Source organism: Aspergillus sydowii (assembly GCF_001890705.1).
Source record: "Aspergillus sydowii CBS 593.65 unplaced genomic scaffold ASPSYscaffold_6, whole genome shotgun sequence".
Taxonomy (NCBI): Eukaryota; Fungi; Ascomycota; class Eurotiomycetes; order Eurotiales; family Aspergillaceae; genus Aspergillus; species Aspergillus sydowii.
In genome coordinates this window covers 1,435,417-1,456,824 of record NW_024467864.1, presented here as the reverse complement: position 1 = coordinate 1,456,824, position 21,408 = coordinate 1,435,417, and the positions used below count along the sequence as shown (strand labels likewise).

At 52.7% G+C, this 21,408-nt stretch overlaps 11 protein-coding genes across 11 annotated transcripts; 6 read left to right on the top strand and 5 right to left on the bottom strand.

Moving 5' to 3' along the window:
* Positions 1 to 95: 95 nt before the first annotated feature.
* On the top strand, positions 96 to 1,641 carry ASPSYDRAFT_32395 (putative glucokinase; the record flags this gene model as incomplete). The annotated part of the gene is made up of 2 exons (XM_040844977.1): positions 96 to 210; positions 257 to 1,641. 2 exons carry the CDS (start codon positions 96 to 98, stop codon positions 1,639 to 1,641), a joined length of 1,500 nt encoding a protein of 499 aa, XP_040702153.1.
* Positions 1,642 to 2,295: 654 nt separating this feature from the next.
* ASPSYDRAFT_46362 (uncharacterized protein) lies at positions 2,296 to 3,385 on the top strand. Its single transcript, XM_040847205.1, has one exon. The coding sequence runs from the start codon at positions 2,373 to 2,375 to the stop codon at positions 3,144 to 3,146; it is 774 nt and encodes a 257-aa protein (XP_040702152.1). The 5' UTR covers positions 2,296 to 2,372; the 3' UTR covers positions 3,147 to 3,385.
* On the bottom strand, positions 3,383 to 5,098 carry ASPSYDRAFT_46361 (uncharacterized protein). The gene has a single exon (XM_040847204.1). It carries the CDS (start codon positions 4,934 to 4,936, stop codon positions 3,536 to 3,538), a length of 1,401 nt encoding a protein of 466 aa, XP_040702151.1. The 5' UTR covers positions 4,937 to 5,098; the 3' UTR covers positions 3,383 to 3,535.
* An 87-nt stretch (positions 5,099 to 5,185) lies between these two features.
* On the top strand, positions 5,186 to 5,625 carry ASPSYDRAFT_46360 (uncharacterized protein). Its single transcript, XM_040847203.1, has one exon. It carries the CDS (start codon positions 5,302 to 5,304, stop codon positions 5,539 to 5,541), a length of 240 nt encoding a protein of 79 aa, XP_040702150.1. The 5' UTR covers positions 5,186 to 5,301; the 3' UTR covers positions 5,542 to 5,625.
* Positions 5,626 to 5,787: 162 nt separating this feature from the next.
* Positions 5,788 to 7,380, top strand: ASPSYDRAFT_153653 (MFS transporter; the record flags this gene model as incomplete). The annotated part of the gene is made up of 2 exons (XM_040842307.1): positions 5,788 to 5,996; positions 6,045 to 7,380. 2 exons carry the CDS (start codon positions 5,788 to 5,790, stop codon positions 7,378 to 7,380), a joined length of 1,545 nt encoding a protein of 514 aa, XP_040702149.1.
* A 376-nt stretch (positions 7,381 to 7,756) lies between these two features.
* On the bottom strand, positions 7,757 to 9,491 carry ASPSYDRAFT_32391 (uncharacterized protein; the record flags this gene model as incomplete). Its single annotated transcript, XM_040844976.1, has 2 exons — positions 7,757 to 8,944; positions 8,994 to 9,491. The coding sequence occupies 2 exons, from the start codon at positions 9,489 to 9,491 to the stop codon at positions 7,757 to 7,759; spliced, it is 1,686 nt and encodes a 561-aa protein (XP_040702148.1).
* A 3,146-nt stretch (positions 9,492 to 12,637) lies between these two features.
* On the bottom strand, positions 12,638 to 13,288 carry ASPSYDRAFT_90514 (uncharacterized protein; the record flags this gene model as incomplete). Its single annotated transcript, XM_040852349.1, has 1 exon — positions 12,638 to 13,288. One exon carries the CDS (start codon positions 13,286 to 13,288, stop codon positions 12,638 to 12,640), a length of 651 nt encoding a protein of 216 aa, XP_040702147.1.
* A 653-nt stretch (positions 13,289 to 13,941) lies between these two features.
* ASPSYDRAFT_58815 (flavin-containing monooxygenase) lies at positions 13,942 to 15,555 on the bottom strand (the record flags this gene model as incomplete). Its single annotated transcript, XM_040849592.1, has 1 exon — positions 13,942 to 15,555. The coding sequence occupies one exon, from the start codon at positions 15,553 to 15,555 to the stop codon at positions 13,942 to 13,944; it is 1,614 nt and encodes a 537-aa protein (XP_040702146.1).
* A 1,378-nt stretch (positions 15,556 to 16,933) lies between these two features.
* On the top strand, positions 16,934 to 17,579 carry ASPSYDRAFT_32388 (succinate:quinone oxidoreductase subunit C; the record flags this gene model as incomplete). Its single annotated transcript, XM_040844975.1, has 2 exons — positions 16,934 to 16,964; positions 17,035 to 17,579. 2 exons carry the CDS (start codon positions 16,934 to 16,936, stop codon positions 17,577 to 17,579), a joined length of 576 nt encoding a protein of 191 aa, XP_040702145.1.
* Positions 17,580 to 18,321: 742 nt separating this feature from the next.
* Positions 18,322 to 20,447, bottom strand: ASPSYDRAFT_1048386 (Zn(II)2Cys6 transcription factor). Its single transcript, XM_040839813.1, has 5 exons — positions 20,430 to 20,447; positions 19,806 to 20,381; positions 19,174 to 19,748; positions 18,845 to 19,125; positions 18,322 to 18,796 (listed from the first exon to the last, which is right to left on the bottom strand). Exons 2-5 carry the CDS (start codon positions 20,307 to 20,309, stop codon positions 18,501 to 18,503), a joined length of 1,656 nt encoding a protein of 551 aa, XP_040702144.1. The 5' UTR covers positions 20,310 to 20,381; positions 20,430 to 20,447; the 3' UTR covers positions 18,322 to 18,500.
* Positions 20,424 to 21,295, top strand: ASPSYDRAFT_1048220 (uncharacterized protein). The gene is made up of 2 exons (XM_040839812.1): positions 20,424 to 20,832; positions 20,885 to 21,295. The coding sequence occupies exons 1-2, from the start codon at positions 20,538 to 20,540 to the stop codon at positions 21,037 to 21,039; spliced, it is 450 nt and encodes a 149-aa protein (XP_040702143.1). The 5' UTR covers positions 20,424 to 20,537; the 3' UTR covers positions 21,040 to 21,295.
* The last annotated feature ends 113 nt before the right edge of the window (positions 21,296 to 21,408 follow it).

Below are 21,408 nucleotides of genomic sequence, written 5' to 3'. Positions count from 1 at the left end.
CATTCTCGAACGATCGCGTCTGGCAGAATTATCAATCGCAAACATGGCTGTGGATGTTTTAAACTACTTGTCATGTGGACCATTCACTAATTAAGATGGTCAAAGAGGAGGATCCTGGCGTGCTGCCCCAGGCAGAGCAGATCGCCGGCGAATTTGACATCCCTGCTGCGGATATTCAGCGAATAACACGCCATTTTGTTGCTCAGCTGAGTGAGTTTTCCTCGAAATATCCATTGCGGCTCACTAACAGTCACAGGAGATGGACTCGTCAACGAACGCACCTGGCAGCTCCCAGCCTACGTGCGCAGCATTCCCACCGGCACTGAACGAGGCCAGTATTTAGCAGTTGATCTGGGAGGCAGTAACTGCCGGATATGCCTGGTAAACCTGCGAGGAGATTCGAGGTTTGATGTTATCCAAAGCAAGCACAGCGTACCGTCCCATGTCATGGTCAACACCAGCTACCGGCCTCTATTCGACTTTATCGCTCAGAAGATTTCAGATTTTCTAGAGCTGCATCCGGGCTCTTACTCTTTAGGCTTCACTTTCAGTTTTACATGCGAACAAACATCGCTTGCCTCTGGTCGTCTTATCCGGTGGGACAAGGGCTGGGACATCCCCGAGGCCATCGGCCGCGATCCCTGTGTCCTGTTGCAGGAAGCGGTTGACAGGAAAGGACTGCCGGTGCGAGTAGCAGTCCTTGCAAATGATAGCGTTGGGACGTTGTTGACAAGGTCCTATACGTCTGGGCCGGAGACATCCACATTGGCAGCCATTATATTCGGCACTGGGACGAATGCGGCCTATGTCGAGAAACTGTCCAATATAAAACGGCTGGGAACAGCATCGGACGAAGAAGGTATCATGGTAATGAACACAGAATGGGGCAGTCTGGATGAAAGGATGGAAGTGCTACCACGGACATCCTTTGACGACGAGCTGGACGAAGCATCTATTGATCCAGGATCACAGATGCTGGAGAAGAGAGTGTCAGGGTTATATCTAGGAGAGCTGCTGCGATTGGCCATCCGAAGACTGGACCACCTGGGTGTATTGGATATGACAATGGGCGAGAAGACTTGTTGCATCGACAGCTCGTTCCTCTCCAAACTAGCAGCGAGCAACATCGATAGTGCAATCAGACTCATTCAAGATACCCTGTCTGCAGAGAAAGTGAGCAGACATGACGCCAAAGCTATTCAACTGATATCCAGATCCATTGCTCGACGAGCAGCACGGTTGGCAGGCGCATCATTGGCGTCATTGATCATTCAAAGCGGTCGACTCGAACAAACACCTAAACGTCCAAGATGCCACAGTCGCGTTGAAAGCTTCTGGCGGAGAATTAGTCTTCTCTGCAATCGAGTCATCACTTTCATTGGACTATGGCTGAGAGGGAAACCTCTTATCCAACTGAAGGGATCCAAGACATACGGAGAGGCCATCGACATCGCCGCTGACGGGTCACTAATCGAATTCTATCCCACATTTGAAGACGATATGCGCGCTGCACTGAGAGAGCTGCCACAATTTGGCGCTGCAGGCGAACAGAGAGTCCGAATCAGCCTTGCAAAGGATGGCTCTGGAGTGGGCGCTGCCTTGATGGCACAGGCTGCCAGTGCAACTGCACATGATTGTTGAAATAAAGGATTGTTGGTATTTATGAAGCATGATCTAGTTTCATATTCATATTTTTGTATTTCTATGTATTCAGCATCCACGCCAGGGCCCTATTTGGCTTGATGTATCGTTCATTGGAGTTCAAAGATACAAGCTACGCATCCTAAATGGGCCAGGAGTACCAGGTACTTGGCATCTGTATTGATTCACAGCCCTGATACTCGATCAGGAACTTCCGCCTGGAACCAGGGCACTCCGCATAGGAAATCCGGCCACGTTTGGACGCAGTCGTGCGGTTAACGAAGTGGCAGAGACGCCGTCAGCACATGGATTAAAGCCGTCATCCTTCACTGTCCTGCTATACTCTTCTCCAGTCCCGATGGCAATGAAAATCAAGAATATGAGCACGTGTACTTGGAAGGCTGTCCATGCCTTACTCTCTCTCTGATGGGGTATAGACTTGAAGGGCACATATGTAATGACCTTGCTGCGGGCTGCGGACTACCCAATAAGGAAACCCGACACACAATAATAGACTACAACCTGATATCACATTATCCATAATCAACTCGAGATAATTTCCATTTCCTGCTCTGTACCTCTTACATGTTGTATAGTTGACGTCATGCAGTCTTAGAAAGCATGACATCACAGCAGACAGCGTCCTTGACCAAATTAGACAGCGTCTCTCTAACCAACACACTTCAATCTCAGTATCAGTATCAATACACATGCCCAGTCTAAAAGCAACCATGACACGAATATTCATCACCGGCTCCAGCGACGGCATCGGCCAATCTGCCGCAAAGCTCCTATCCGAGCAGGGCCACTCGGTCGTGCTGCACGCGCGCAACGCCGACCGCGCAGCGTCAGCACACAAGGCCGTCCCCCAAGCCGAAGCCGTCCTAGTCGGCGACCTGAGCTCGATATCCGAGACGAAGAAGCTCGCGGACGACGCCAACGGTCTCTCGCCCGAGCCGTTCGACGCGGTCATCCACAACGCCGGGATCGGGTACGGCGGGACCTCGAGCACGGAGATCACAGCTGATAAGATCTCGGCTGTATTTGCCGTGAATACGCTCGCACCTTATATCCTTACCTGCAAGATGAAGAGGCCGACCGAGCGACTTCTGTATATGAGCTCGGACAGCCACTACGGAGGGGACGAGAGCCTGCGGAATGCAACGCAGTCGCACTCGTACGGCAACAGCAAACTGCACGATGTGATGCTGGCGAATGCGTTTGCGAGACGCTGGGGCGACGATATTCAGATTGTCAGCATGCATCCGGGGTGGGTGCGCACGAAGATGGGGGGTAGCATGGCGCCTGGGGGCATGGATAAGCCGGCCCAGGCGCTGGCGGAGTGGGCGGCGGGACAGGGGAGTCTGGCGAAGCTCAAGAGTGGGACGTTCTTTACGACGAGGGGCGAGGAGGCGCCGCATCCGGGGGCAGCGAATGTGAAGAAGCAGGAGGAGTTGTTGGGCATTTGCAGGGAGGTGTCGGGGGTCAACGTCCCAGGGGAATAAGCCAGAAGACTACGTAGTAAAGAGTGACTAGGAGAATGAACATCGTCACACGCTAGAGTGACTATTGATCCATAGTCTGGCTTGACTCGTGCGACAGAATTAGCTGTGGTCCGTCCACCGGAAGATTGGTTCGTCTGATCGACACGCCCACAGTCTATTGATTTTAGATTGATTAGTGCAGACCAGAACCTGAAAGAACAAGTGAGTTAAAAGTGAATTAAAAGTGAGTCCGAGAGCCGAGGAGTATCCGTGATCTGGTCTGATCGACCATCTCCATTTATAGTTTCATCTTATAGTTTGGGTTTGGAGGTCTGTGGATCTCCTACAGAGGGTACAGAATATAGATAGACAATCAAATTAATAGGTATCATTCATAGAGTCATTAGTCGTTATGGCCACCAGCTGTGCACCTTGCCCACCCCTAGCCCGTCCTTGAGCGCCACCTCCGTCAACCACATGTACTGCTCGATGCTCTTTGCGCTGTGGAAGCCCTCGTTGAACATCGCCCGGATCCTCAGCTTGCCCTGGTACGTCCACACGGCCATGACAATCTCCTCGCCCGAGCACTCGGTTGAGAGTGAAAAGTCGTCCACTGTGAACCCTTCATAGGCCGACTCCAGCTGATCGTCTATCCGGCCACAGTTGCCAAATATCGGAGCGCTGTGGAAGGTCGGACACGCCGCGGAGGCACCGGGGATCGTCTCCGCAAAGACAGGCTCAACCAGCGCCGGCAGGTCCGGGTCCTTGACGAGCTCCTGGTACTCGTTCTTCAGGAGTTCCGCCGTCTTCCAGAAACTCGTCACCTGCACGGAGACCGGCCACATCGCGTGCTGCGGGGCGAGGGCGTGTCGCTGCCGCGCCGACTCGTCCGTGAACCGCCGACGCATGTCCACCAGGATGACGGAGTTGTAGTTCCTGGTCAGCTGGAAGGGGCCGTATTCCTTGGCTGCAAAGGCGACTCCGGCGTGGATGACGTGCGTCACGGACATTTTGTGCTTCTTCGCCTTGGCGATGATATCTTTCGTCTCGCCCGGGGTATACTCGAGGTCGCGCCATGACGAGAGCCCTGACTGGGGACACTCCTGGTCCGGCACGACGCCCACGGTAGGGTAACTGCGCAGCCACCGACGACGGATATTCCACAGACGGGCGCGCTGTGCTATTGATGCGGAGGGTAAGGAAGCGGCTTCTTTGAGGCTGCATGCCAGGTCCACTGGCTGGTCGTCTTGCGTCGTGTCGACCTCCCCAAGCAGCGTCCGGCTCAACTCGGTAAGAAAGTCATTCAGCAACATCACCGTCCCCAGCGCATCCATGAGGTGATGAGGTGTCCGCAGGGCAAATGTCATCGCGTCTGGTAAAAAGTGCATCGCCGGCATATCTGTCGCTGGCAGACTGTCCAGCACCTCTGGCGTTATCTCCTCCTCATCCGGCAGCACCACAAAGGTCTTGTTCAGCCACTTCTTCATCTGTTCCTCCTCGTCCATCCTGGTATATATCCGCTTCGAGCCGTGTACGTAGGACGCGAGGGCGGGGTGTTTCTGTTGCAGTGTAACCCACGCAGCGCGGGCATGGTCGGGCTGGATATCGGCCTGGGGATCGACTCGCAGTCGTGCGGTGACAGTCAGGTCAAGATGCCGCCGTCCGTTGCGTGCATTCTGGGATCCGCTATAGTAGTAAAAGTCCTCGACTGCGTCTGTGTTTCGCTCAAATGCCGCTGCGTCTTTTGAGCGCCATCGCACGGCGTCTTTGGACTGCAAGAGCACACGCGCTGAACGGAGCGAAGTTGCCATCATTAAACAGTAAACAGTAACGGTAAATGCTACGGTAACCGGGATATTCTGACAAAGTCAGGACCAGGGGTTAAATACTCTGCGATCGGAAAAAGCAAAGCCAGGCACGACTCGTTCGCAGCGCGGCGATCAGCGGGGCGATGGGCATGTATTCCAAATCTCTCCCACCCCATCAGCTGGGTGGCCTGGGTTGTCCTCAGTTTTGAGTCTGACAGTTGAGCTGACAGTTCCAGCCATTAGTTTGACGGCGTGCGAGTCATGCAATCCTATACAGCGTCTACTCAAGCCTGCTGGTGCTGTCTCTGTGTGATGGTGAGTAGGGCACGAACTATCGCTTCTTGGCTCAGGGCAAACACAAATCGAACATGAACCACTGTGGGTTCTGGCGATCAATACCACGATTAATTGAGTCTTCCGTGTTCCCGGTACCCGGTTATCACTTGTCACTTATCAGATGCTGCCTCGTGTTCTGGGGGTTCTCCGGGCTGCTACACAACACCATCGCCACAGACTGCACGATCGCAAATTCGTCTACACTCTACGCGCCATGCGATCCTCTCGTCGCGAAACTACCATCTATATTCCGGTCGCCTGGCTCGTTGTAGGTACGTTTCAGTTCTGAGCAACGTGTGGACATTTGAAATAAATAGATGATAGTCAAATTCAAATCAAAGAATCAGCAAAGCTTGACAATGCTTAATCGCCACCTGGAGCCACGAATCCTGGTTCGTATCTTGCCTTTAGCCTTTTTACAGCGCTGACACTGGTTCTAATACTGATATTGGTATGACGTCGTCTGTATGCCTATCGCAGTCCTCCTGGATTTTTGATCAGCTCCTATGAGTCTCCCCATGGCTAATCCAGATATCGTCAAGTCTGCCACTACGAGCGACGTGCTCGTCTCCGAAGAAGAGGCCCTCGCCCGTGCCAGAAACAGCCCTGGCCATGCACTGCCTCTGCATATCATCTTCGCTCCTGGCGACCGCGACAACCCACGGTGCTGGGGGTTCTGGCGCAAGTGGTGGATTACCTGCTTTGTGAGCATGCTCAACGTGGTCACGTCCGTCAACCCATACTTTGATATTATTACGATGCTAATGCTGTATAGAACCTGGTGCGCCGGTGGCTTTTCGTCTGGCGCCCCCGAGATCGCAGAGCATTTTCACGTCTCGACTGAAGTGACCACGCTGTGCCTGTCGATGTACGTGCTGGGATACGCCGTTGGGCCTGTGCTGCTGGCGCCGCTGTCCGAATACTACGGCCGCCAGCCTGTATATCTCATTTCCTGGTTCCTCTTGTGCTTATTCCAACTGCCCCTCGCCCTGGCCCCGAATATCGGCACCATGATCGTCTGTCGACTGCTTGCAGGGTTAGCAGGCGGCGCACCCTTGACCAACACCGGCGGCACCGTGAGTGATCTCTGGGAGCGCAATGCCAGCGGGCTCCCCATGGCCGTCTACGGACTGAGCAGCACATTCGGGCCCCCGATGGCGCTCGTCGTGACCGGCTATATCGGGCTCAACCTGGGGTTCCGCTGGATCTTCTGGATCCTCATGATCATCACCGGCTTCTTCTGGGTGCTGCTCGCCATCACAGTCCCCGAAACCCGCCACAGCATCATCCTCCAGCGCAAGGCCGCGCGAGCCAGGAAGAAGATGCGCCGTGAAGGGCTCGCATCGGCTGCGACAACGACTGACCAACACGCCTCGCAGCGCCAGAGCCTCCCCCAGCTCTTCCGCATCACCCTGTCCCGCCCATTCTACTTCCTCTTCACAGAGCCCATCACGCTCTTCTCAGCCCTCTACAACGGCTTCCTCTACGGCCTCGTCTACCTCTTCAACGAGGCCTTCCCGCTCGTCTTCGGCTCCCCCAACGGCCACGGCTTCAACGTCGGCCAACAAGGCCTCGCCTTCCTCGGCCTCGCCATCGGGCCCATCCTCGCCTTCGCCCTCTCCCCACTGCAAGAACGATACTACCTCCGCCGCGTTGCCCAACAAAACGGCAAATCCGTCCCGGAGGCACGCATGTGGATGGCACGCGCCGGCGCCCTCCTCATCCCAATAAGCCTCTTCTGGTTCGGCTGGACAAGCTACCCCTCCATCCCCTGGATCGTACCCATCATCGCCTCCTCCCTCTTCGGCGCAGGGCTGTACATCGTCATCCTCAGTATCCTGAACTACATCGTCGACGGATACCAGACGTACTCAGCTTCTGCACTGGCGGGCGTCATCCTCGTGCGGAATCTAGTCGGTGCTGGATTCCCGCTCTTCGCGGAGCAGATGTATACCCGTCTGGGGTATGAATGGGCGAGTAGTCTCCTGGGGTTTTTGGCTATACTCCTTGTGCCGATTCCGTTTGTGTTTTTTTATAGGGGGGAGGGGATTCGACGGAGGAGTCCGTGGGCGAGCGAGCATTTTGATTCCACTGAGGATGTTCCTCACTAGCTTTGTACCCTGTAGGAGTTACTGGCACATGTTATGATTACTGTTTCCAGTGGCAAATGGAATGTATAGAGATCGGCAGGTCTAACTAGATATGGAAACAACAATTTGTATTTGAGTTTGCTTGCGTACCTGCAGGAGGCGGAGGCCAAGTTAATTGTAATTTTAATAGTAAGCGAGGAATAGGAAACCGGATAATAGTATAGTAATAGTAGTAGAACGAGTGAATGCATTGTCCTCAGACTGGGGTATATAATACTATTACTAGGGCGAAATATATACAAGAAGCGAAGTCCAGAACCAGATAAGATAGCCCGAGATTCGTCGATGGCGTTTCACATGCCAGTGCCACATGCAAGGTGCGTGCGTCTGGCCCAGTTTATGCAGCTTCATCCTGCAACGTCTCCAGCGAGTCCGTCGACGACCGCCGGTTCTTGACGAACTTGGGCCATGTGTTGGTGAGCACCAGGTATTTGATGCTGTGCTCGGCCTCGTCGAAGACAGAGGAGCTGAAGCCGCGCGGCATGTCGCCGACGTACTCTGCGCGGTTCTTGATGGCCGCGAGCGAGCTCTCGCTGAACTCGGAGTAGGCCGGGGAGGGCATGGCGGCGTTGTCGAAGGGGGTGGCAGGGTCGACGGAGCCGTCCTCGTCGCCGTAGAGGATCAGGGCAGGCGGCTCGAAGACGTTGTCGAGCTTCTTGAGGTCCTGCGAGGAGATGTTGACGGGGAACTCGGCGTGGCGGACACTGATGAACTCGGCGTAGATGTATAGGGCACGGTTGAAGGCTTCGCGGATGGCCTCCTTGGTTGCCTCATCTGGCTCACCAGCAGCGGAATCAGTCATGGCCTTGGGCAGGCTGGCCTTCCACTCGGCGACAGAAGTCAGAAAGGCGACGTTCTCGCCGGAAAAGTCGTTCAGGGCCGAGAACCGCTGCAGGGGCGAGGGGTTGCGCTCGAGGACGTATTCCAGGGCACTCATGTTGAGGATACTCTCGCGGGAGCTGTTGTCGCTGAGGACGGAGTCGTTGTTGGACTTCCAGCCGGACATCATCGAGTCGACCATGGTCGCCGTCGAGCCGAGCGACTTGGTCTCGGAGTTGGCGCCCTTGGTGCGGATTTCCCACTGTCTGATGGCGTCGAGGGTTTCCTTGCGCAGCGACTGCTGGCGGAAGACTTCCCAGCAGGGGAGCAGGACGGTGAAGATCTCGAGGACCATGATGGACAGGCAGATCCACTGGGGGGGAACCCAGTACTTGTTGACGACTTCGAACGCAGGCACGTAGAGGGCAATGAGCCACATGGGGGTCGCATGGAGACCGGCAATGGCACAGGCAATGGTCTGCACGCGCCAGCCCTGGGTGTCGTGGATGTGGCGCGAGTTCCAGAGAATGATGGGAGCGACAATCCACGACCAGAAGAACTGCCAGAAGACACCAGGCCACCATTCCCAGCCACGGCCCTGCTCCGTCAAGATCTTCATCGGGGAGCCGTGGACCTCAGTGCCGGGGATACCGAACGAAGGGTGGTACTTGCGCGACATCGCCCACATGATGACGGTGAGGAGGATCTACCTTATTAGCAAGAGGACAATATCAAACGAGTGAGTGTGGTCCTACCTGTCCAACCATGGCAGTGGCCACGAAGATGACGAGCTTCAGGGTATAGTCCAGACGGCGGAAGCGGTTGATCAGGCCGGGCCCCTGGTGGGAGCGCTTGGCATCAGGCGTCGAATCAATAAGAAAACTGTATTTGGCGTACTTCTTCTGCATCTTCGCGACATGCAGGAAGTAACTGTTGGAGGCGTGGAAGAGGGCCAGACCACAGGGCAGATAGATGCCCATGACCCAGAACTGCACGTCGCCGGGCATGATGGGCCCGATCATGACGGCAATCTGGCAGGCAATCCAGTACAAATGAAGAAGACCGATAGCAGAGAGAGAAAGCGAGAGAGAGCGGACTCGCAGGATGGGGTTGTTGCGGCGCTTGATCAGGTAGAACATGCCAGCACCGATGACTATAGTCCAGACGATGGCCCAGACATCCCACCAGATGGCCACGGGGCCGTAGTTAGCCTGGGGCTTGGTGTTTTCATTGATCCCAAGCTCAGACCCCATTGTGTATTATTATTATTAGCAGTAATAGTGTGTATTCAAGCGAAGGACTGTGCGTAGTTGGAAGCTTGTCGGCTGTCAGCTTGCGGCCGCAACGGCGTACAAGAGGGAACTCTGGGCAAAGAGAGGGAGAGAACGAGTCCAAAGAACAGAAGCAGAAGCAAGCGACGCGATGAGGGGACGCGGACTTATGAGGGCCTGCAACTCCGTTACTCCAGTCTTCCAAGCGCGAGCAGGGAACCACCGCCGGCATCGTGGTCCTCTTAAGCGGCCCAAATCGTGCTCGATCTGCACGACTAAGGCGACTATCGAATGCTCTCAGAGCAGCCAATTTGCATCTGAATCGCCAATTGTCGCGTTGGGGGGAGACCCAGTCACCTAGGGTGAGGATCGGGCTGCACGATCAGGAACCTCCCGTGAATGACATGGCTATCGAAGCTATCGAAAGCTGCGTCCAAGGCGTGATTCGTGCGAGATCGAGCCGTCCGTCTGTTCCTTGATCCATGTGTTCCCACCCGCGGTTCCCACGGCGCCACTTCATCTGTTCCTGATCCATATCGTGGTGCAATATCTCGATCGGCAGCGCTAAACGGGGCCATCGCAGACTATTGACCTGCGATCTCTCCAATTCGGCACCCAGGCCCACTCTGCAAAACTCTGACGCAAGTCAAAACACCCGAAACACCCAATCGACGCCGCCTGTTTTATTTTGGGCCGCACGAGCTCCTGCGTGGGACACGTTGTGCCGTCTGGAACGCGCCGTGACTGGTGGCTGGCTGACTCGATTGCATCGTGCCCGACTGCTCGTGCATCTCAAGCCCGTGCGATCTCCAGGGGGAATTAACTAATTTACTATCCAGTGTTTACTAAATGTACGAGTGTCGCCCCAGTCGTCCGCAGCCCCAGTAGCTACCAGCTTGCGATCGAGAGTTCGAGACAGCCATTGTTCCAGGTTCATACACTACTCAGTACTCGACCAACGCGATGAAACAGTTCTGGTCAAACAATTGTCCAGTTCAAAGTCTTGTGGTCAAACAGTGTCTAGTTCAAAGTTCTCTGGTCAAACTCCTGCATCCATTCTGTGCTGTTGCTATGACTCTGTGCTGGTGCTATGACTGCTGAACATCGCATCCACTACTGACAAATGTGCCCTGACTCGCCCCACCCCGTCTACAACATCAAGCCAGCAAGGTTCGATAGTGCATCTCCGCTGTAGTTTCTCTCTGGCATCTGATTAGATGACGAAACTCCTCGTGGCGCATTCTGCAGTCTGTCGCGTCCTGTCAGTGTCAAGTCGTTAGAGGCCGAGTCATGATGCTTGTCAGGGATGGACTGGACGGCTGGAAGAATCGACCAAGACACGAGTGCTTCGTGCTCAGTCAGTCGCAAAGTGCAAACCCTTCATCGGCACCTGCATGGAGCACGGAGTACTCCGTATTTGTTTTTCTTCCTGATCGCCCGCCGAACCAGACAGTCGGTGACTCCGTCCGCTGAAGCTGTCCCTAGTGCGCCAAATAGTTCAAGATAGCAGCCCTTAGCGCCACCATGCCTTCCAAGAGCAGTAGAAGGTGATATCGATGGCCTGGACGATGCGGATGGGGCGCGATAAACTATTCCTTCGAATCTGCAGCCCGGCTCTCACGCCCACCGTTTGAGCTTTGAAGCCCTAAGACCTGAATCGCATCGGTGATACTGATGGAGCCCTTCCCCATAAATTCGGCATTCTCCTTAGTCTGCAGTATACGCATTAGGCATATGGTTCGTGTTAGTGTCTTAGAGTCTCCCCTGGTTCCGCATCCAGCGTTCACGATCAGCTCCAAGTCCCGAATTGCTTCGGCATGTGCCATGTTGTGCGTCTGCATTGTTGATCCCCCGTCCCAGGTCCATCCCGAAAAGGGCGTCTAGGTACGTAATAGGTAATTGGTGTTGACGACCTTCCTCTTTGGTCTTCTGTCGTCATTGTCTTGGGATATTTGCGTCATGGCCCTGCTGCGATCGCGATGAGGATGAAGACGAGGATAGCGATGCAGCAGTACGGAGTATACGGAGCAGGGAGAATACATGAGATTATATTTGCTGAACTATCTACGAAGAAATTTCAACCAGCTCATGTATCTGTATCTATCGTAATTGCTTGTTCGTGGATAATATCGACAGTTTCTTGTTTCTTGTTGGTGTTGGTGTTGGTGTTGGTGTTGATGCTCTTGTTAATATATATATTTCTGATCGCACTCCGTATATACTACGATAACGCCAATACAGCCAACTGTCTTAGTAAATAAACACGGCTCAACTATTCAACTGTATTATCACACACAGACAGCTTCGACAATAACCAGAAACATTAGAGAGCTGTGCTCTGTCTACTCTGTACTGGAATGCTATCGGCCACCAATATAAAAACACCATGAACAATCTCTTTACTAGTGTCCGCATATGCATGAAGCCGATTCCCGAACATTCCACGACCATCTGCTTGGCCCAGTACGATCGTCACATCTGGCTGCTGATCTGGTTCACGACTCGTTCCGCTACACTGGCTGTATACCCTAGACTAACCGGACAACAGACTGCTATGTTGGATTTTAATTTACACCTCTGACTCGGATTATGGCAGCTTTCCTTAGTCCTACGGAGTAGACTTCGGATGATTTCAAAGAATATGCATATTATCGCTGTGTCTATAAATACTCGGACTGTCTAACGACGAAGCGACCAACACTGAACTGTTTGACACATTATAACTCATCGAACCCCATCCTTTCTCGAGAACCTCCAATATTAGCTCAAAGGGTTCAGACAACCGGCCGTGCGCATCAGCGACCGCATACGTCGACTTCGCAGGAGAGACGCAGGGCTGATCGCAAGTGTATCGCGTGCGCATCTTTGCATCTTCATTCTCGAAGTCGAAACCGAGTGAAACCGTGGGGCGCCTCGTGCAGAATCTGCAGGAGTGGATGCCGCACAGTCTGTTTAGTTGTGCCGGGTGAAACGGTTGGCGTTGGACTTGGAGGAAATGAGGGTGGAGATCGAGGCTTCTGCCCATGTGGAAAAGAACGACCAGCAGGAGGAGGAAGAAGACTCCGTCCGTAGGGATTAGCACCGTACTACCGACTACCACTACCGTGTCATATGAAAGTGAAATAGACTTAATGACTAGGCAGCTCAGCAGGAGCTTGTGTGGGCCCCTTTGCCTCCATTTCGTGCATCTGAGCCCCATTCAGCTCGTGCCCACTTGAAACATCTGGTTTGAAGTCGGTCTTTTCGTCTTGGGAATCGGGGATTGCTTTCCTTCTCCGAATAAAAAACCAAAGCAGCAGCGCGATTATGGCCAGACCACCCACTGCAGCGCCGACACTGATGCCCGCAATGGCACCCTTGCTCAGCCCGTCGGAGTCGGAGGCTGGAACAACACTCGCACTGGGGCTTGCACTGGAACTGGCACTGGGACTCGGTGTAGAGTCGAGACCGCAACTTCCAAATGTCGACTGACACCCAGAGCCGCAGTAACTGGAGTTCCCTCCACAGTATCCCTTGCTCGAGCAGCAGTCGCCGTATGTGCTTCCCAGACAGGTGACATTACTGGTCCGCGTCGAGCCACAGCTGCCTGTGGTGCTGATTCTCTGGATACTGCCGTCATCGCACTCTCCGAATTCCAGCTGGCATCCTTCGGAGCAGTACGCGGATGTCTCGCCGCAGTATCCTTTTGACGAACAGCAGTCGCCGTAGGTCGAGCCCAGACACGTCGCGTTGGTGTCGGAGTTGGAACCGCAGTTACCGTCGGTGCTGGTGTTGTTCATGCTGACTGCAAGAGTTAGAAGGCAATCAGTTCATATCTGGTGAAAGACATCGTACGAGAAAGGAGACGCTATGCAGAGTCGAAGAAAAGGGGCAGATACAACCACATGCAGCTCACGGGCAGGAGGAATTTATTATCGCTCCCAGGGACTCCATATTAGAAGCGCCAGCAAGCTCTAAATAATTGAAACCGCCCCAAGACCTGCTACTCTGCTGCAGCGCAATCGCACCTGAATAACGGGTGCGATAGCAGCCCGGTTGATTGGACCAGCGCACGAGGATGCAGAAATCGAGCCCAAAGATAGTCATGATTGGCGCGCCAAGTTAAGCTAAAATAAAGACAATATGCAGACTCTAAGCCGGACGGGCTGAGGCTGTCAGCATCACTGCTATCCAGTACGCCCAAGTCGTCTTTAGTCTACAGGTAGCATTGATGGAATTGTTACATAGTAGATCCCAAGATCCTGTTGCCATATACTGCATTGTAATACGAATTGATGAGGTTGACCTCGACGAACTGGCCTGCACAGAACTCAGCCTCAGAAGTCACCATTGGCTGCACCGTAAGACAGAACTGCAGACTAAATTAGTCCATAAATAGGCCCATCTAGCCATGCAGCTAACCAGCTCAGTCGGCCAGTGCACGAGGCTGGCGCTACGAGAGAGCGAATCCCTGATATCCAGCACCGGCTGCTCGCTGGATGCAGTCAATGTACCTCCCAATGCCCCCAAAATAGCACAGAGGCTGTTTCTTGCGGTTCGGAATGTTGACGCCCATATACCACGAGTTGGTTTCGCTGAACAAGGTGCGCTCTGCAGCGGCCATCACCTCTCGCTTCCATTCTGTCTCTCCCTCCCTGGTGGCTTCGATCCTTTCTAGCCCCTTGGACTGCATGTGGCCGATGCAATTGACAACCCAGTCGCCCTGGATCTCAGCCAATTGCGGACTTAGACCAAGCGCCGACGGCGCCTGAGGGCCCATTGGAAAGAATAAGTTGGGAAAGCCTGCAGTCATCAGCCCCAGCGCAGTCGAGACCCCATTCCCATTTGCCCTGACGTCCCACTTGCATTCTAGCTTTATCCCATGTACACCCACAATATCGATGGCCAGGGCGCTACCAGTCAACGCGTCAAAACCAGTGGCGTAGACTAGGAGGTCAAGCTCATGCAGCTTGGTGCTCGTGCGCACGCCCTGAGTGGTGATTTCCTGGATCGGGCTCTCATTCACACCCACCAGCTGGACGTGCGGCAGGTTAAATGTTTCAAAATATGACCGCTCAAGCGATGGCCGCTTCGTGCCAAAAGCATGGGGTGGCTTTTCCGGGGCAAGTTTCTCAGCGACGACTTTATCCAAGACGCGACGATGGACACTGTCACGCCAGAAATTGTATGCTTCCATGTTGGCCTCACGCGATGTTAAGAGGTCAGAATATCCCCCAAACCAGAACGCCAGTCCTCCTCTATCAAACAGAGATTGGAAGAAGACACTCCTCTGCTCTGGGCTGTCGTCGAAAGTAGCACGGTCTGGCGAGGCAAAGAAACCGGTCACCGAATTGCGCTGCCGAAGCATATCAGGGTAGAAGTCGCGCTTCATCTCGGCCATCTGCTCAGCAGAGTACTGCTTCTGCTGCATAGGCGTTGCAAGGTTCGGTGTCTTCTGAAACACAGTGAGCTGGGCAACCTGCGGGCCTAGCGTTTCGATTATCTGCAGCCCGCTTGCTGCGTTTCCTATCACACCGACGCGTTTGCCTTTCCATTCGGCATCGTCAGGCCATGCAGATGTATGGACTGTATTCTGGAATAGCTCCGCCCCTTTGAACTTGGGCATATACGGAACGGTGGAATACCCGGTACAAAGGATGAGATATCTCGCGCGATACACTCGCTCCTCAGAAACAGACACCTCCCACATATTCTCACTCTCATCCCACTGCGCGCGCTGAACCCTGGTCCTAAGCACCAAACTCCCCCTCAGCCCCAACCGATCAGTCACCCAAGCAAGGTACGCCTGGATCTCCTTCTGGCCCGGAAACCGCTGCGACCAGCTCCAGTTCCGCCATATATCCGGGTCGCTGAACTCGTACAGCGGGATCTCGGTGTCAACGCGACACCCTGGATACCGAGTATAGCACCATGTGCCGCCGACGTCCTCGCATGCGTCTACGAGTAGCGCATTCAAACCGCGGCGCTTCAGGAGGTGGAGATTCCAGATCCCTGCCCAGCTGGCGCCGACTACCAGTGCATCCGCTGTACTCGGAATAGGGGACATTGCAATTCTATGCGGTGGAAAAGTAAACAGTTTATCATCAACTGTAAATGAAAGAATGCCTCGAAAATGCAATGACGGGGAAAGAGCAGCATTTTACACGATATAAAGAGAACATCCGTGCATATTCACCGGATCTTGCTCTCAAAGTTGGGTAATCGATCTCCCAAATTCAGCACGCATTATTGGCTGTGAACTATTTTGCGTCCTGGCTTCCAGAAGTACATCGCCTCAGAGTGGCCTCCATTCAGTGGGGACGCCAATCTTTGCGTCCTCGAGACGTCGTCGTGTTTAGGGTTCCTTTGTCTTGAGAGCTCATGACCACTGCAACGTCCCTCACCGCTTGTGTAAACAAAGAAGTGTAACGGTGTCTGAATAGTGCATGGTCCTCTGGATAACAGCTTGTTACTATCCAAGTCACGACGATAAAGACCAGCCCCATATCAGCAACAGAGATTGTACCATTCGCAGTATCAAGCTTCAGCCCAATACGTTAATGGGAGTTGAATATTGGAGCGGTTTTATGCATCTTTACCAGACAGAATTTCCATATTTACGCTATAATGCGTCCTGCATTTTCCTTGGTTCTTCTCTTCTGCGACCATAGAACCTGCCATGCTTAGCATCAGTTACAATCCCCACGCACCAACTTCTGGTCAGGTTTGTCTTGAGTTTGCAGTCTGCTTGAACAGTAGCTTCGTGGTTTCACTTTCACTTAACAGCTTAACCGTGCGGATTTGCGACGGCACGCTATAATGCATACTACAGACCAGCCTTCGTTCTCCGCTTTCAGTTTCTCCAGAACAAACCGCGACTTGAAAGAAGACGAATTCAACCCTAATATATATTCCACAGGTGTCTCTGTCCAGATCTGCCATAGTATCGATTTTGAACTGAGGCCGCTTCGAACCGCTCCATAGATCCGCATACACATTGCATATGGTCTTCCGGTATTGGTAAGTTTAGCGAGCTTGCGAACGTCTAGTAGGTAACCCAATGCCCGCCTGCCAGCGTCTTCAGAAGGATCTCGCAGAATAGCATTATATCTAGCGGCGAGAGCCACCCACAATTCGACGGCCAAGGACCTCTGCACCTATTAAATCAGTGAATCAATACCGAGCAAGAGTGATACTATACTAGATATATAACATTTGTTTGAATTCTTTGCCTTGGAAATGCGTATAGTCGCAGTGCAGGATTTACCTTTATTCGCCATGATGTGGGCCTGTGGGTATTCTCCGGATTGCGGGTTTTCTCCGGATAGAACCTTTATTTACTTTCCTGATGCCGCATTAACCAAAAGATGGTTCATTGGAAAAAGATACTATTAATTGATACTACTGACACGTTGAACGTTCTTGTCCAGGACATACCTACCACCATGCCATCCCCGTCGCCAGCCCTGCTGCGAGGTGAGTATACAGAAACAATACTCTAAATCACACCAACAAACAACTAATCTACGACGGAATAAATTAATAGCGACGACACGCCATCGCATATACCATTGCACATACGCTCTCAGGCCAATCCTGCATCGCAACAGAACGAGCAGAACCTATCTATCCACCGGCAGGAGTACAACCCCTATCCAAATCAAAACAATCCACCCGCAAAACAAAAACGACCGTCTCGTCGCCCAACGACTAAACCGCCCAGTCTCTCCACACATGACAATCTACAAATGGCAGTACAAGTCACTAGCATCCATCCTGCACCGCGCAACAGGCCTGCTCCTTTCCGGCAGTCTATACGGATTCGCGACTCTATATCTGCTAGGCCCATCACTGGGTCTACCAATCGACTTTGCAACAGTTGTATCAGCATTCGGCGCACTGCCACTCGCAGCAAAAGTGGCCGTTAAATTCGGCGTCTCTATTCCATTCACGTACCACTTTTTCAACGGGCTGAAGCATCTGAGTTTCGACCGGGGGCTGTTCATGGGAAGGCGGAGCAGTACGCGCGCGGCGTGGGTTGTATTCGGTTCAAGCCTTTGTGCTTCGGCAGTGCTGGCATTTTGGCAGTAAGGTACGGCGAGAATTGTATATATGGACTTGTGGAGCCAACCTGATATTGGCCCTTGTATTGCAAAGGAAATATATGGCTCAGATGTATATAATTAAAGGTCAATGGAATATAATACTATCAATTTCAGGAGCCCTTGCGTTAAATTCGGATTTCAACAGTCTATAAAATAGGACAGAAAGTAGAGAAGATGGAAAGCCCGGGTGGGCTGTCCAGATATTAAGTCTAGAAGATTCTCTTATTACAGGACATATGCTCTTTGTGGCTGAAGTTTCCAATATCAAGGGGAATACCATTCAACGGTGCCGGATGACGACGTGCCCTGAACTTTGGATAAATTTGGGATAAGATCCATGGTAGCTCCTCATTTGTCCATCTCGAAATTCTCAAAAATACACAGCCCTGGTGAGGGGAGTCCCTGAACAGGTATTGGCTTCAATCCCGCTAAGCTCCTCGTGGGGTTATGACTTGGAATTGAGCAGCGAGATTTAGGCTTGGTATGTCCAGAGGGAAGGGTTTCCTGCTGGTGATATCGAAGTTTGCGGTAGTACCATCTGTAGTTCATTGGCAGGGGTATGCTTATACCCTGCGTTCACTCCGGGCTTGACTGGCCAATCTGAAGTCTTGGACTTAATCTTACCTGCAGACGACCGGGTCATGTGGCAGGTAGGATAGACACTGACTGGCCCGAAGAGATGCAACAACAAAGCCACGGAACGACAGTAAGACAGGGTGAACGCAGCGATTGGAAAATCTGCTAATAAATGCGCCGGCTTATTGTCTGCGCAGGCACTTACCAGCGGCACGCGGCGTGCGATATTCGGCGATGAAGCCCGCACCCTGGAAAGTCGTATTGTTTAGATGCGCAATTGGCAGCGTCTTGCGGATATATAGCCAGGCTATAACCGCGTATGATTAACTTGCTAAATCAAATGTCCCGAATATCGTGGCCTCAGAATCCGCCGTAGATCAAGCGTAAAGTCCCTCGCTATACCGCCCCGTTTGGAGATTGGTAGATGGAGATATGCCCTGGCGAGAGACAAAATCTCTGGAGCATACATCATGATGTCGGCGCGGGACATTTCGTCTGAGCTCCAGTGGGCGCTGCATAGCTTCTCCCAAAAAGCTTCCCATCGGTTAAGAGCTGTTTCAATGGTCGAGATCGTGCTTGCAGTGTAGGCGTGGTTGGATTGGTAGCTGAACAAGATGGGGTGGAATGCTGTTCTTGTCAGTTTCATAACTCTTGGATACAAAGAGAGTTCCATACCGCACGCCATAATATACATGTCAAAGACACCAAGATTGGACACTAGAGTTGGGTCGGCCTGCCATGTCTTGCTGAACATGCTCTGGGAGAGTTCGTTCAGACAGGGGGGTTGACGGAGGGTGTGAAATATTTCCGGACCTCGAATGCTCGAGTTGCTCATTATATCCAGGTTTCTCGACTCAGTGGGGAGTTGGAAAGATAGTTCTATGGGCTGGAGACATGGTGGCTGATTGCAGAACATCACAAAGTACGTGTCTAAAACACAGATAAAGCTCATAAGTCTGTCAAAGGTTAATATACGTAAGTCTCCATACTATCAGGATACTCGCCGACAGCAGATCTCCTCGCGAATAAATGTATCCCAGTCTTTACCCGTAGATTCCTCATGCCGCGCCGCAGTAAGACACGACGCGCGCACAGCAGATACCAAGGCCGGAAATCGCTGGACTCGAATCCGCCTCTGGGTGCGTAAATCCGTGCAAGACTTCTGAATGAGAATCATGAACATGGCGCCCTGGACGCACTGGATCCCCGCGTCGGAGATGTTATCGTGTCTATATGCAGTCTGCTGCGGACTATACACCATGTCTTGAAAGATTTCACTCTCGAACACGGCATCTTCTCCGACGTCACAGAACATTGCTGCAAGCCCTGCCAGCTCATCTGACTGCCCACAAACCGCGCCGAGGAGCACCATCGAGAGAAGCAATGGTATAGAAGCAGATTCCAAGTCGAGACCTGGCAGATAGACGATCGGAGCCCGGGGGTGTACACTCTGGAAGTACGCGGCGATGGATTGTTGAACATTTTCTGCAGTAAAGAATGTATGGAGTTGGTCCATATTAAACCCGCGCTGCGTAGAGTCCACATCGACAAGGTAATTGATCAGCCGCCTAGACGCGACCTGATACATCTCTGGGTCAATGCTCGAGACATCCCCCATGGACAGTGAACTACCCACCGGGGGAATACTCCAGAAACTACTCAGCAGCGCATCCCACTCGTTCCCAGCCGCGAGCTCAGGGCCATTAAGCTCCAAGCTCGGCAGGGTGGGATCCTGATCCAAGATATCTCTGCGCGAGTCGGGGGCCGTAAACTTGGAAATAATCCGGGCGACATTGCGAGCAGACCGAGTATCTGGAGCGGAGAAGCTCTCTAGCAGGGGCATTGCACTGACGACGTTGTCTTGTGAGTCATTCTCTGCGTCGACTCCGTCGACTCCAGTTTGCGCCTTCGCCTTCACGCGTTGGTAGGTACAATTGATTCCAGCCTGCTGGCACAGAGAACATGGCGTCTTTCCATTACATCCGGCTCGAAGTGTAGCGCAACGATCGCACGCCTTGCGCACTCGACCGGGTGGGTTTCGACCGGGTATGTTGTCTTTGTTTCTGGCTTTTGGACAGGTTTTGAAGTGTCGGTGGAGGACGTCTCTATACAATATAATATTAAAAAGGCCTGCTTTCATATATTACTGGTTCAACATACTGTCTTGTATATCCCCTGCCGCAGAAATGACAGTGTACGGGAGATTGGGTGTCTTTCCATCTATTAGTGTTACGCGATTGGAGTGTAGGGGAGTACGGACGACTTGTTTCATGGCGCCGGAGATGGCCCTTGCTTGAGAAGGTCTTGCAGCATACCGAGCATGAATGCGCTGTGCCTGACATACTGAAAGCTTCAATCAGGGATAGAGATGGAGTACTCCGTAACTGGGGAAATGGAGGGAGATTGTACCAGTTGCATAAGATTATGTAATCGTGCACAAATAGTTAAGCTAGTTAATTATCTATGCAAATACAAGCTGGGTATTGCTATTTATATATTCTGGCGCAAACCTAGAAATAGGGTATTATACTACGAGGTTCATGCGATGGCAGAATATGTCTGGGTGATGTCCGACGATGCCATGGCGTATCGCTATATGCAGACATATCCCGCCGTCCATATCCAGACGCTGTGTGACGCGAGTTTTCACTCTGCATTGTACCGCCGGCAGGGCGATCAGCAGGTACGCGAGGCGGAGGTATTAGTGCATCGAAGTACCTCTTCATGTAGTTCGCAGATGCAAAATAAGGTGTGCATGGACGGGACGTGCCATGAGCTTAAATATGTGGCAGAGGACATCGATCGATGAGCTCACGACCGAGATTTGGCCGGGTACGTGGAGCGCATTCGTGCATGTATGGACGATATGAGGCGATCGCAAGTACCGAGCAGATACTCCAGTATACTCACCGCCAGTTCAATTCAGACGAAAGCTATCGCACTGGCCTGCTCCATGAACAAGGTGCTTTGAACAGAGCAGAGAACCTCTCCAAGCTGAAACACTTGCTCGGTATCCAGACGGATCCAAGGAATAGTCTAGAATTGACGGGCTCGTGCTGCTTCGAGGCTGAACCCTGTTCTCGGATGCTTATTTGACGGCTAAATACTTCTATGCTTGGGACCGTCACCGGTCGGCTGAGAGGGAAATTGAATATATATAGGGGTATGTGTACCATTGAGTAGTAATTGCGATCGCCAATTGGTACCTGATTGCACTGTATCATCATTCATCATGAGCT